The sequence below is a fragment of the Myxine glutinosa genome, chromosome 8, assembly GCF_964187855.1.
Source record: "Myxine glutinosa chromosome 8, kmMyxGlut1.1, whole genome shotgun sequence".
Classification (NCBI taxonomy): domain Eukaryota; kingdom Metazoa; phylum Chordata; class Myxini; order Myxiniformes; family Myxinidae; genus Myxine; species Myxine glutinosa.
The window spans coordinates 81,129,412-81,144,162 of NC_136268.1; the positions used below are offsets into that span (position 1 = coordinate 81,129,412).

At 46.9% G+C, this 14,751-nt stretch overlaps 1 protein-coding gene across 1 annotated transcript in view; it reads right to left on the minus strand.

The window, feature by feature from the left end:
- The window catches only part of LOC137432629 (pumilio homolog 2), a 263,079-nt gene that overhangs the window by 120,445 nt on the left and 127,883 nt on the right, over nucleotides 1–14,751 (minus strand). Inside the window, exons 18-21 of the mRNA XM_078783971.1 lie at nucleotides 8,931–9,068; nucleotides 8,663–8,788; nucleotides 7,478–7,599; nucleotides 7,178–7,370 (exon numbers count right to left, since the gene is read on the minus strand). Coding sequence (XP_078640097.1) covers nucleotides 7,178–7,370; nucleotides 7,478–7,599; nucleotides 8,663–8,788; nucleotides 8,931–9,068 — 579 coding nt within the window. The remainder of the gene's footprint in view (nucleotides 1–7,177; nucleotides 7,371–7,477; nucleotides 7,600–8,662; nucleotides 8,789–8,930; nucleotides 9,069–14,751) is intronic.

A 14,751-nucleotide genomic window follows, 5' to 3' on the forward strand; every position in this document is an offset into this window, starting at 1 on the left:
TACACACACACACACAAACCTTCCCATGCACCCCACACACACACAAACCTTCCCATGCACCCCACACACACAAACCTTCCCATGCACCCGACACACACACAAACCTTCCCATGCACCCCACACACACACAAACCTTCCCGTGCACCCGACACACACACACACACAAACCTTCCCACGCAACACAAACCTTCACATGCACCCTACACACACAAAAACATTCCCATGCACCCTACACACACACAAACCTTCCCATGCAACACAAACCTTCACATGCACCCTACACACACACAAACCTTCCCATGCACCACACACACACAAACCTTAACATGCGCCCTACACACACACAAACCTTCCCATGCACCCCACACACACACAAACCTTCACCCCACACACACACACACCTTCCCATGCACCTTACACACACACAAACCTTCCCATGCACCCTACACACACACAAACCTTCCCATGCACCCCACACACACAAACCTTAACATGCGCCCTACACACACAAAAACCTTCCCATGCACCCCACACACACACAAACCTTCACCCCACACACACACACACAAACCTTCCCATGCACACCACACACACACAAACCTTCCCATGCACCCCACACACACACAAACCTTCCCATGCACCCGACACACACACAAACCTTCCCATGCACCCCACACACACACACACAAAACTTCCCGTGCACCCGACACACACACACAAACCTTCCCACGCAACACAAACCTTCACATGCACCCTACACACGCAAAAACATTCCCATGCACCCTACACACACACACAAACCTTCCCATGCAACACAAACCTTCACATGCACCCTACACACACAAACCTTCCCATGCACCTTACACACACACAAACCTTCCCATGCACCCGACACACACACAAACCTTCCCATGCACCCCACACACACAAACCTTAACATGCGCCCTACACACACACAAACCTTCACATGCACCCCACACACACACAAACCTTCCCATGCACCCCCCACACACCTTCCCATGCACCTTACACACACACAAACCTTCCCATGCACCCTACACACACACAAACCTTCCCATGCACCCCACACACACAAACCTTAACATGCGCCCTACACACACACAAACCTTCCCATGCACCCCACACACACACAAACCTTCACCCCACACACACACACCTTCCCATGCACCCCACACACACACAAACCTTCCCATGCACCCCACACACACACACAAACCTTCCCATGCACCCCACACACACACAAACCTTCCCATGCACCCGACACACACACACAAACCTTCCCACGCACCCCACACTCTCAAACCTTCCCATGCACCCCACACACCCAAACCTTCCCATGCACCCGACACACACATAAACCTTCCCATGCACCCTACACACACACAAACCTTCCCATGCACCCGACACACACACACACAAACCTTCCCACGCACCCGACACACACACACAAACCTTCCCATGCACCCGACACACACACACAAACCTTCCCATGCACCCGACACACACACACAAACCTTCCCATGCACCCGACACACACACACAAACCTTCCCATGCACCCGACACACACACACAAACCTTCCCATGCACCCGACACACACACAAACCTTCCCATGCAACCTGCACACACACAAACCTTCCCATGCACCCTACACACACACAAACCTTCCCATGCACCCCACACACACAAACCTTCCCATGCACCCGACACACACAAACCTTCCCATGCACCTGACACACACACAAACCTTCCCATGCACCCTACACACACAAACCTTCCCATGCACCCTACACACACAAACCTTCCCATGCACCCTACACACACACAAACCTTCCCATGCACCCTGCACACACAAACCTTCCCAAGCACCCCACACACACACAAACCTTCCCATGCACCCCACACACACACAAACCTTCCCAAGCACCCCACACACACACAAACGTTCCCATGCACCTCACACACACACAAACCTTCCCATGCACCCCACACACAAACCTTCACCTTCACCTTCCCACACATCCCACACTCTCAAACCTTCCCATGCACCCTACACACTCAAAGCTTCCCATGCACCTCACACACTCAAACCTTCCCATGCACCATACACACACAAACCTTCCAATGCACCCCACACACTCAAACCTTCCCATGCCCCCTACACACTCAAACCTTCCCATGCACCATACACACACGAACCTTCCCATGCACCCTACACACACAAACCTTCACCTTCCCACACACTCACACATTCCCCCGCACACACAAACATTACCACACACCTCACACACACACTAACATTACCACACACCTCACACACTCAAACCTTGCCACACACCCCACACTCTCAAGCCTTACCATGAACCCCACACAAACAAACCTTGCCACACACCCCACACTCTCAAACCTTACCATGCACCCCACACACTCATACCTTGCCACACACCCCACACTCTCAAACCTTACCATGCACCCCACACTCTCAAACCTTACCATGCACCCCACACTCTCAAACCTTGCCACACACCCCACACTCTCAAACCTTACCATGCACCCCACACACACAAACCTTCTTCCGCACCCCACACACTCACACATTCCCCCGCACACACAAACATTACCACACACCTCACACACACACAAACATTACCACACACCTCACACACTCAAACCTTGCCACACACTTCACACACTCAAACCTTGCCACACACCCCACACTCTCAAACCTTACCATGCACCCCACACACACAAACCTTGTGACACACCCCACACTCTCAAACCTTACCATGCACCCCACACACTCAAACCTTGCCACACACCCCACACTCTCAAACCTTACCATGCACCCCACACTCTCAAACCTTGCCATGCACCCCACACTATCAAACCTTGCCACACACCCCACACTCTCAAACCTTACCATGCACCCCACACTCTCAAACCTTGCCACACACCCCACTCTCAAACCTTACCATGCACCCCCACACTCTCAAACCTTGCCACACACCCCACACTCTCAAACCTTACCATGCACCCCACACTCTGAAACCTTGCCACACACCCCACACTCTGAAACCTTGCCACACACCCCACACTCTCAAACCTTACCATGCACCCCACACTCTGAAACCTTGCCACACACCCCACATTCTCAAACCTTACCATGCATCCCACACTCAAACCTTGCCACACACCCCACACTCTCAAACCTTACCATGCACCCCACACTCTCAAACCTTGCCACACACCCCACACTCTCAAACCTTACCATGCACCCCACACACACAAACCTCCTTCCGCACCCCACACACTCACACGTTCCCCTGCACACACAAACATTACCACACACCTCACACACACACAAACATTACCACACACCTCACACACTCAAACCTTGCCACACACTTCACACACTCAAACCTTGCCACACACTCCACACAATCAAACCGTTTCCCATACCCAACACACTCAAACTGTACCCTACACATGAAAACCTTCCCCCTCATTCAACCCCCCTCAAAGCCTCACCTTTCCCCCGCAAAGCCTCTCCCCATTGTGCACCACCCTAATGCATCCCTCCCCCACCCCCCACCCCCAACCCCACTTATCTCTAACTGTGTGGACCTCAAACATCTGAGGCCTCAGCTATAACCTGACAGGTCTCTCAATGTAGGCCGCTGCTGATAAACCAGACACCATCTGTTTAACGGAATCCTTCGTTCCACAGAATGTCCCCGACTCCTTATTGTATCTCCCCAAGTTACAGTCTCCATCGATTTGATAGGCCTGAATCACGCCCCTTGGCAGAGTTACTCTTTGCATCAATTACAATTTTCCATTGCCCTTGTGCTGACCTTACTTGTGCTGAAAAATACTAAATGAAGAGTATTTTTAAAATATAATATATAAATTAAAGAATATCCTGAATGTTGTAGTCATCTTGTCTTTACAGAGATCTTTTAACTAGACAAGATGATTAAAACAATTATTAGGCTATACTCTAATAAAATTGGATAATTGATTTATTTGTTGTACATAATTATGAAATGACATTATTGTTACTAATACTACCTTTTTCTTTCAGATAAAACAATGGATGGCACAGTAAAGAAAGCATCTGTTGCAACAAGAGAGTCCACCAAGGTGTTTGGTCTTGGAAGTGCCATAACTGAACAAGATTCCCAGATCAATGGCACCAGACTTCCAACTTGTTTACAAGTACTACGTTGTTTCATGTGGCACACGGAAGATGGCAAACTTGAACGACGCTCTCGGTGGGAATCAGCAAAGCTTGTACTGCAGAAAGTGACACCATTTTATGGCAAGGCTAATATTCCTATCATCTCTGAACGCAAGGCTATTGAGAAAATTATCAAACTTGCAGATGATAATTCCAAGCTTAGATCAATCCCTATCAACCGAAGAACAACTCCAGCAAGCATCACAAAGGTGAATCAAATGGAGATGAAATTTATGGAGACATTTCCCTTGTGGCCCAATGATGCTAGTTCTCACATCAAGAATCCTGAAGACTTAGCATTCCTGGAATCTATGAAGACAGATCGCTGTGCAACATTTGGCTGCCAAGATAAACTGTTGGCAGATAAGATGCAGCGTAAAGTGAACCGCGGGGAAAAAGAATCAGAGAGGCGAGCAAGTATGGAGCTGGAGTTCAACATAAATACTACAACCACTGTGTATAATATTAGTGACAGTGATGAAGAAGTAACTCTTGGACCTTCAACAAGCACACCAACAACCTCAAGAAGTCATCATCGTTTAGTTAGACCTGGCACATCAGTTTTCATTCCACATGACATCCTGAAGAGACCCAGTCTTGTTTCACTGGCAACAAGGATGAAGATGACACCAACCCAACAGGCTGCTTTCACAGAAGCTCTTATTGAAGAAACAGGAGGGGATGTAGCGAAGGTGTCAACATCATATGCTACAGCAGATAAATCAAGACGCAAAATTGGACAGCATATTGCTACTACCTGTAAGGACAAATGGATACCTCCGAAGCTTGCTACGTTGCACTGGGACTCAAAGCTGCTTCCATGCTTAACTAACCAAAACACTTTTGAAGAACGCCTGGCTGTGCTCTTGGGTTCTCAAACTGATATGAAGCTGCTGGGTGTTCCATCCTACAAGCCTGGAACAGACCGTAAATCTGGAGATATAATTGCTCAGCTGACTAATAACCTACTTGAATCATGGAACTGCCAAGAGAATGTTGTCAACTTGACATTTGACACAACTGCATCTAACACCGGCCACATCAGTGCAGCTTGTGTAACAATTCAACAACGGCTTAACAAAGCTCTTCTGTGGTCAGGCTGCAGACACCACATTGGTGAAGTCATTCTTACGCACATTTTTACTGATCTTAAAGTTGAAGCATCTAAGTCACCAGATATCTTCCTCTTCTCAAGGTTTCGCAAGAACTTTGAAATGTTTCCACACACATTCAATGAACCACTTTCACGATTTGATCCATCTCAACTAAATGAAGCAGCAACAAGTTTGACAAGTGACTGGCAAAATAATGTTCTCAGACTCTGTCACCCCGAGCAATCTCTAAGACGTGATGATTATTTGGAATTTGTTGATCTGTGTACTGTATTCCTTGATGGTGAAGTAGCTGAACATCAAATAACCTTCAAGCGTCCTGGTGCACTGCATAAAGCCAGATGGATGGCGAAGCTCCTCTACTCAATCAAATTATGTCTCTTCGAAAAACAAATCGCTGATCTTCCAGCAGGTACAATTACCACAGAAAAACAAGTGCCAAAGATCAGAGAATTTGTCACTCTCGTATACAGCTCCTGGTGGATGACATGTACCTCTGTCACCGATGCCCCATGGAATGACCTGCAGCTCATCTCCAAACTGAAACAGTATGAAGCTGTCAATGCTGGAATCTCAAGAAGTGCCCTGAAAGCCTTCAAACGACATCTCTGGTACCTCACAGAAGAGATGGTTCCACTTGCCCTCTTCAGCTCAGTTGTTCCTCATGACCATCGCCGTGCTCTGGCAGACAGACTTCTGGAGGTTCAGCCAGATTTTCCAGTCACCAACCCACAAGGACGGTTTGGTACTGGGTTTGGAAAGCCCAGATTTCCTGATGACTTGACTGAGAAGACCACTCTGGCTGATTTTGTTGGACCAGATTCATGGTACCTATTTCATCATCTGAAGCTTGACTGGGCATTTCTAGTTACCGATGTTCAAGAATGGACTAACTCTGCAGCCTACCAGACATCATGGACTAATGTTGAAGCCTTGAATGTGGTGAATGACTCTGCAGAAAGGGGAGTTAAGCTTAGCTCTGACTTCCTTTCAGCAGCCAGAAGTGAAGACCACTACCAAAATGTGCTACATGTTGTTGAGCACAACCGCAAGGAGAAACCGAATCTTCGAAAGCGAGCAGCTCAAGACTAAACTGTCAGAAATATCCATGAAAACTACAGTATCTTTGTTTTGTTTCTATTTTCATGTTCATCCATAGTCAGATGTACTCGTATTAAGATGATAAATGCTAAGATTGTGTATATATGATTCTACTGTAATAAAAATTATATCATTCTGGTATCTATAATACATATGATTATACCAATAAAATCATGATTTTGACTATTTGTGTATAAGTGAATTATATCCCTATCCCTATGATGATTATATATTGCTACAGAGCACAATAATACCTTTCCAAAGAGCTATTGTATGTAGCAATCGGTCAATCCTTTCATTTTTATTTATGGGCCTCAAAACAGCTGCGTGTCAAATTTCTGACTCTGATACTACCGACTCAAAATCTAATTTGCTGAGGTGGACCCAGAAGATGATATCAAAACCTTACCAAATTTTGCATAGGAACTTTATTTTATGACTGGAACAAAATAAAATTGGGGACAGATTGTTTTCTTGACATAGGGGCGTTTGATGCACCCCAGCTCTCACTCATGCACAAATAAATGCCATCTCGTCTTCAATTATCCTACCCTTCTTCCCACCAATGAATGCTGTGGTGAGGCAGTTACATGGAGGGTGGGGGGGAGTGGGCAAAAAAAATAATGGTTCAGGGCATAACAGTATATACCACAAATGATGTATGAGAGCACCGACCTCGGAATTGTCATTTTGTTTGAACTCACCTTGTGCATAAGGATTTTCCTTTGGGCAGGTTCAGCTACATCAATCATTTTCTGGACAACATAGTTGGCATACTGATCTTTCATCATTGTGTAGAGTGGGCCATGGGGCCCATCACCGGCAGAGCAAACCTCATCGATAAGAAGAGCCCTCTCAGCACGTGATGAGTGAGAAACACACTTCTCCACGACATTGCTGGCCAACAAATGAAAGAGGTGGGGTGGATGTCAGACTTACTTTGTAGAACATTTGCTTTTACTAGAAAGCAAAGTTCACAACTGAAAGTACCAGCATCATCATACCTAGCAAATTTGTGCTGGCTCAGCACCAGCACCTTCCCCCGAAGCTCTGCTACAATTTTGCTCTTGTCCTCCGGTCGGCCATGTTCCAATACATGTTGAATGACATAGTTCCCGTACTGATCCTAGCAACGGAAAAGACATAAGCGTACAATTAATGGAGAGATTATAATTTTGCCAATTATTTCCTGAAATACAAAATAATTTCCACCTTCGAAAGAAAAATAATAATAATGCACTGGCACAAGCTAATGCCTTCTGGATGGGAGTGGCTTAAAATGATAATACATGAAACGCTATGCAAAACAATCTTGACATGCAAAGCCAATTGGTCGCAGAGACACAGGAGGAAGTAGACCGCATACCTCCGTCAGGCTGAACAGTTTACGTTTTGTATCCCGCCGATAGGCCGGATCTGCATCCAGACCTTAACCAAAATCTAATCAGCTTGTTCTTGTCACCTACCCAACTCATCCACCAGGTTTTGTCATAATCCATCCAAAACTTTTTGAGATATCGTGTTGTATATATTTTTTGGTCCCATTTCTCAAATGGTGAAGAATCACTTTAAAATTTCTCATCTCCAGATCCGGATCTTCACCAACATCGAATCAATTCGCCCATGTCAAATACTCAACCTCTCCACCAAATTTCATCCAGATCTATACATTTTTTGGAGATATCCTTCTCACAGAAAAACAGACAGGGGTGAAAACATAACCTCCATCCACCATTGGTGGCGGATGTAATTATTTTAATTCAAAAGGCATAAATAAGTACAGAATATTGCTCTACAGTTTGTCACACAAGTCAATGTCTGTCTGCCCGCTCCAATTTTGTTGGGAAGCAGGCCTGGCCTTGCATGTTGCCAACAACAAAAAGACTTCTGTCCTCGGTGTCTTATCTCATGGGATTACGGAAAGTGATGTCCACTGGCCTCAAAACTCATACATATATACAACATGCAAGCCAAAGAAATATCTTCAGCCGAGTATGTATTTACTCTCCTTTCTCCAAATAGTTCATGAGCGTCATTCCTGACCTGCCACAAGCTGCCATTATTGGAGCACAGAGATAAAATTCCAAAGCAAACCACACAGAGATGAAGCTCACAACGAACACACCAACACGCTCTAACAAAACACACACACACACACACACACACACACTAGATCGTACCCCACCCACCTGCACCAATGATTCTGTATGCTGGTGAAGTTCCTCAAGAATGGTGATTGTTTGCTCGGGGGTGCAGTGCTCCAAGATCCTTTGGATCACTCGACAACCGTATGGATGAGTCGAGAGGGCAAACACCTGCATGGGCAAAGGAAGGCCTCGTATTAAAAAGCCTAATCCCAAATACACCAGAGAAGAGATTAAAGAGTACATAACACAAGCAGTTAATTGAGAAGGTACAGAGCCCCAGCAGGTAACAGATGGTGAAGAGGAGCTGTACCTGGCCATGGAAGGCGTCAATGATAAATTGTAGAACTTGCGGTTGTACACACTCAATACACTTCTGCACCACGTGATTCCCATTCTGATCCTTCACGCACTTAAGTACGTGACCATCCAACTCCGACACCATTTCAGTCTGCAGAACAAAGAGGGCAATTTTATAATTTACCCATGTCTTTGACATGTTCTCGCACCCAGCGACCTGTCCTTTTGCCAATGTGGGAGATTACATTCCTCAGGCAAACACGACCCATGTGGAAAGGCCCTCACCTCGAGGACTGACTGGTTCTCGATTTTAAGTTAATTGAAACCAATAAGTTGGAGTCAAACTTGCGTCATAGTTCTTCCAAATTTCCAGGCATGGACCAACATTTCTTCAGGCAGACACTGCCAATTAATGGTGCTTAAAGAGCAAGGTAATCGTAGAATGTCAAAGGTTACAGTGCATTCAGAAAGTATTCAGACCCCTTCACTTTTTTCACATTTTGTTATGTTGCAGCCTTATGCTGAAATCGTTTAAATTCATTTTTCCCTCATCAATCTACACTCAATACCCCATAATGACAAAGAGAAAACAGGATTTTAGAAAGTTTTGCAAATTTATTAAAAAGAAAAAACTGAAATATCACATTGACATAAGTATTCATACCCTTTGCTATGACACTTGAAATTTAGCTCAGGTGCCTCCCATTTCTCTTGATCATCGTTGAGATGTTTCTCCACCTTGATTGGAGTCCACCTGTGGTAAATTCAATTGATTGGACATGATTTGGAAAGGCACACACCTGTCTATATAAGGTCTCACAGCTGACAATGCATATCAGAGCAAAAACCAAGCCATGAGGTCGAAGGAACTGCCTGCAGAGCTCAGAGACAGGATTGTGTCGAGGCACAGATCTGGGGAAGCCGACAAAAAATCTCTGCTGCATTGAAGGTTCCCAAGAGCACAGTGGCCTCCATAATTCTTAAATGGAAGAAGTTTGGAACAACCAGGACTCTTCCTCAAGCTGACCGCCCGGCCAAACTGAGCAATCGGGGGAGAAGGGCCTTGGTAAGAGAGGTGACCAAGAACCGATGGTCACTCTGGCTGAGCTACAGAGATCCTGTGTGGAGATGGGAGAAACTTCCAGAAGGACAACCATCACTGCAACACTCCACCAATCTGGGCTTTATGGCAGAGTGGCCAGACAGAAGCCTCTCCTCAGTGAAAGACACATGAAATCCGCTTGGAGTTTGAAAAAAAGCACCGAAAGGACTCTCAGACTGTGAGAAACAAGATTCTGAAGACTGATGAAACCAAGATTGAACTGTTTGGCTTCCGTCTGGTTAAATTTATTAAAAGTTAAATTTTTACTGGAAGTTAAATTACTGTGCACTCGAAACACCTGCTACTTACAGGCACCAAGGGTGTGGGGAGTGTAATGAAATTGTATCTAAGTTGCACCCAGGTGTTATGCTCTCTCCAACCACTGAGAGGCGTCTATAAGAACTCAGACGGCCATCGCTCCGAATCATTCCTGTGACATTTAATCGTAGACACGTATACTCGAATGGTGCGTATATGTAGATGATCTAGGCTTGCTTGCACTGATTGATAATTGCTGAACTTCCCCTTGATTATATAATCCTGATATATTGCTTGATCGTATTTTTACAGGATGTTGCCAGAGATCGAATTGTCATTAAGCCTACTATTAGGACAATGTTGTGGATTTGACTTTCATTACAATTAATGACAATTCGTCTCTTCGTCTGAACGAGAACAAGAGGCGAACGAGAGCGACATGACGAGTCACAAAATGATCCAGGTGCCGATCTTCGCAGCAGACCCTCAAGCGGCGGACGCGGCTGCCGAATTGACACACTGGCTGAAAATCTTGGATAACCAATTCAAGGCTCAGGAAGCCGTCACCGATGAAACGAAACTAGACGTACTGCAAACAAAGGTACACCACAATGCGTACCGGGCAATCGAACAATGTGTAACGTTCGATGCAGCCATGGCTGAGCTGAAGCATATTTACATAAAAAAACGAAGCGCGGTCTATTCCCGGCATTTGCTCGCAATACGACAACAGCCCACGGAGACTTTAGATCACTTTGCTCAAGACCTCCGACGTCTACTGAACGAGAGTGCCCCGGAGGTACGTACTCATGAACAAGTCTGTGATGATCTTGTTCGCGATTCTTTCGTCGCCGGACTTAGGTCCCCAGTCGTAAGACAGAGACTTCTTGAAGAAGCCGATTTGACACTCGCCGAAGCACTCCGGCTATCTCACGTTTATACCCAAGCACGGGAACAATCCGACGCGTATGAACACCCATACGTCACTGCGGGGACATCTCGACAAACTTGACCGGAGAGAGCTACCGCCGAGGTCGTGGATGCAGCCTCGGCACCTCCGCCGGAATCGGACACCCCGGCCACTCCCGAGGATCCCGATCCGGGCTTGATGGCAGGTGCTGCAGCTGGAACCAAGCCCGGAAGTAACGCTACGTGCTACTTCTGCGGGAATCGGAATCATTTCAGGTCTGTTTGCCCAGCTAAAAATGCGACGTCATTTGTGCTCAAAGCGGGGTCATTTTGCAAAAGTTTGCCGATCATCGCGGGGCAAACGAGCCTGCTCGACGATGAATGTGCTTATCGCCGAGCCAGCGGACCTAGCAGTGCGCGGGGCGCCTCGCCCGACTTTGATGGGGATCGCCCCTTCCCGTGGGCCCCTAGCTGAGAGCTCGACCTTGGTGAGACTCGCCACGCCAACTAAACAAGTGGCGCAAACACGACAGTACACGGTGCGACCGTCCTTGGCCGGCATTCTTCCGACACCCTGCCAACTTCCTGGATCGGCCACCCGAACGGCTAATGTTGGCTTTGAAACTCCACGCGTGACACGAGCGCCATCCGGAGGCTGCATGTATGATCTACAAGGTACTGCAACGGCATGAAAGCTGGGAACTTCACGCGTGGCACGTGCGCCCTCTGGAGGCGGCACGACTGGCCTACAAGCAATTTCAATGGCACGAAAGACTTTAGCTGGCGTTGGATCCACACGCGAGGCACGAGCGCCTCGCCTTGACGACTCGATAACTACAGGTCCACCTGGCCTGGCTCGTGCTATAATCCCACTTATGATCGAGGGAATTTTTGCGAATGCTTTGATCGACACAGGTTCCACGGATAGTTATGTTGATTTTCGACTTGTGCAAAAACATGCATGGCCGATTCTTGGGACAAGATGCCGAATCTTTATGGCCTCTCAGGGGCTATGGCTCAGCACAAAAGGGGAATGTTCACTGAAGCTTGTGATTAAGGGACGAATGTTTCCGGATGTGCATCTCATGGTCTTACCAGCATTATGTGCAGAAGTTTTGCTAGGACATGATTTTCTCAAGCAACATGGACGCTTGGAAATGGAGTTTGGTGGCACTGATACTCTTGCTGTGTGTGCACTTGCAGGGATGGAAATTGAGCCGCTGTCGCTGGTCCCCAATATGACCACGGACTGTACACCTGTAGCGGTTAAATCGCGACGCTACTCACGAGCTGACGCGCAATTCATTGCGGAAGAAACGGCCCAGCTATTAAAGGAAGGTATCATAGAACCTAGTCGGTCGCCATGGCGGGCCCAAGTTCTGGTGGTACGAAGCGAAGCGCATCGCAAACGCATGGTAATCGACTATTCGCAGACGATTAATCGGTTTACACAGCTGGATGCCTACCCCCTTCCGGGAATGGACTCCCTGGTTCAACAGGTGGCACAGTATTCGGTCTGTAGCACTCTCGATCTGCGTAGTGCGTATCATCAAATCCCCATCTCCGAGGCCGATCGCATCTATACAGCATTTGAATCGGGTCAAAGGTTATACCAGTTCACCCGGCTACCTTTTGGGGTCACGAACGGGGTCTCTTGTTTTCAGAGGGCTATGGACGACCTCATCGCTAAGGAGAACTTGACCGATGTCTTTGTATATCTGGACAATCTCACGGTTTGCGGGTATGACCAGGAACATAATGATGCTAATCTGAAGTGCTTCCTCGAGGTCGCGCAGAGGTATCGCTTAACTATGAATGAGGCGAAATGTCGTTACTCTGCTCGCACGATAGATCTTTTGGGGTACACCGTGACCCACGGCTCTGTCGCTCCGGATAAGGAGCGTCTGCGACCCTTGCTCGACATGGCCCCACCCTGCGATCGTGCTTCGTTGAAGCGTGCTCTCGGGCTGTTCGCTCATTATTCCAAGTGGGTTCAAAATTTCTCCGCGAAGCTCCGCCCACTTGTGGACTGCGAAGCGTTCCCCATGAGCCTTGCCGCCAAGGCCGCTTTCCATAGCCTTAAGTCCGACATCGCTGGCGCCGCTGTGGCGACAATTGACGAAAATAAATCTTTTGTTTTGGAAAGTGATGCATCGGATCATGCGATAGCTGCAACTCTCTCCCAAGGGGGGCACCCTGTGGCCTTCTTTTCGCGAACTCTCTCCTCCACTGAGCGGAGACATTCGTCTGACGAAAAGGAGGCGTATGCCATCGTCGAGTCGATTCGGCGTTGGCGTCCCTATTTGCTCGGACGATGCTTCCAAATTATCACGGACCAACAGAGCGTTGCGTTTATGTACGACACCCAGCATGCTCAACACATTAAGAATGATAAAATCACTCGCTGGCGGATCGAACTCGCCGATTTCTGCTACACAATCAAATATCGCCCTGGGAGGGATAGCCTGGTTGCCGACGCCTTATCGCGGCCAGCGACGTGTGCGGGCCTCATCTCCTTGGAGGATCTACGCGCTTTGCACGACACTTTGTGCCATCCCGGGGTGACACGTTTCGCTCATTTTGTGCAGAGTCGTAACTTGCCCTACTCGGTTGAAGATATTCGTCAGATCTGTCGCACTTGTTCTGTATGTGCTGAACTCAAACCGCGTTTTTACAACCCTCCTATGGGAACACTGGTCCGAGCAACTAGTAGTCCTTGAGCCCAGACCCCAATTTTCACATATTGGTACCACCCAGAGGGACCAAACCAAATTGCTATTTTCAGCTTGCTAGATGTCCCTAGTTTACATTTTGGTATGATAACCTTTGTAGATGAGTAGCTTAATGGTGGTTATCACCTCATATGTAAACATACCCTGCGCAAAAAATACGAAACACACGTTTTTCCTTGTACTTTACTCGAAGAATAACAACTTTATTAAGATAGTTAGGAAAGAGTCAAAAGTAATAATAATAATAATAATTCATTTATTTTGTATAGCGCTTTTCAAGAAGCCCAAAGGCGCTTACATTTTGAGTTATTTTTCAGTAGAAAACAATCTTAAAATGTGTCTTTTTATGAGCTGGGATGTTTCACACACTTGAAGGTAAATTGAAATAAATGTGTTCATACACTCAATGTTGTCACTTCTGGCAATGTCATTTCAAAGAACTTTTTATATTTACATGGATTCACACCCTTATTCTGTTTAGAAAAGCCTAAATAATAAAATTAAACCAATATGTCACTTATCATGTCATCACTTAATAACCCAAGTCAAAATTGAAATTTCTGTTACCATGATACACACTCTCATACATGACTGTACACTGCCAAGTTAATCAGTGTCATCATCAGTGTCCGAGTCTGACAACTCTACTTCCAGCTCTTTTTCTCTGGCTTGGTTGGTGCAGGTTTGTAGTTTGCACATGTCTGTGCACTTCAAGCTATATGCCAGGCAGGTACAGTCCGGTAGTTTGCATGAGCGCACACATTTGCAGGACAGCAACTGGAGCACAGCTTCTGGTGCAGGTTATCCACGCATCCACTGCACAGCAAGCTTGC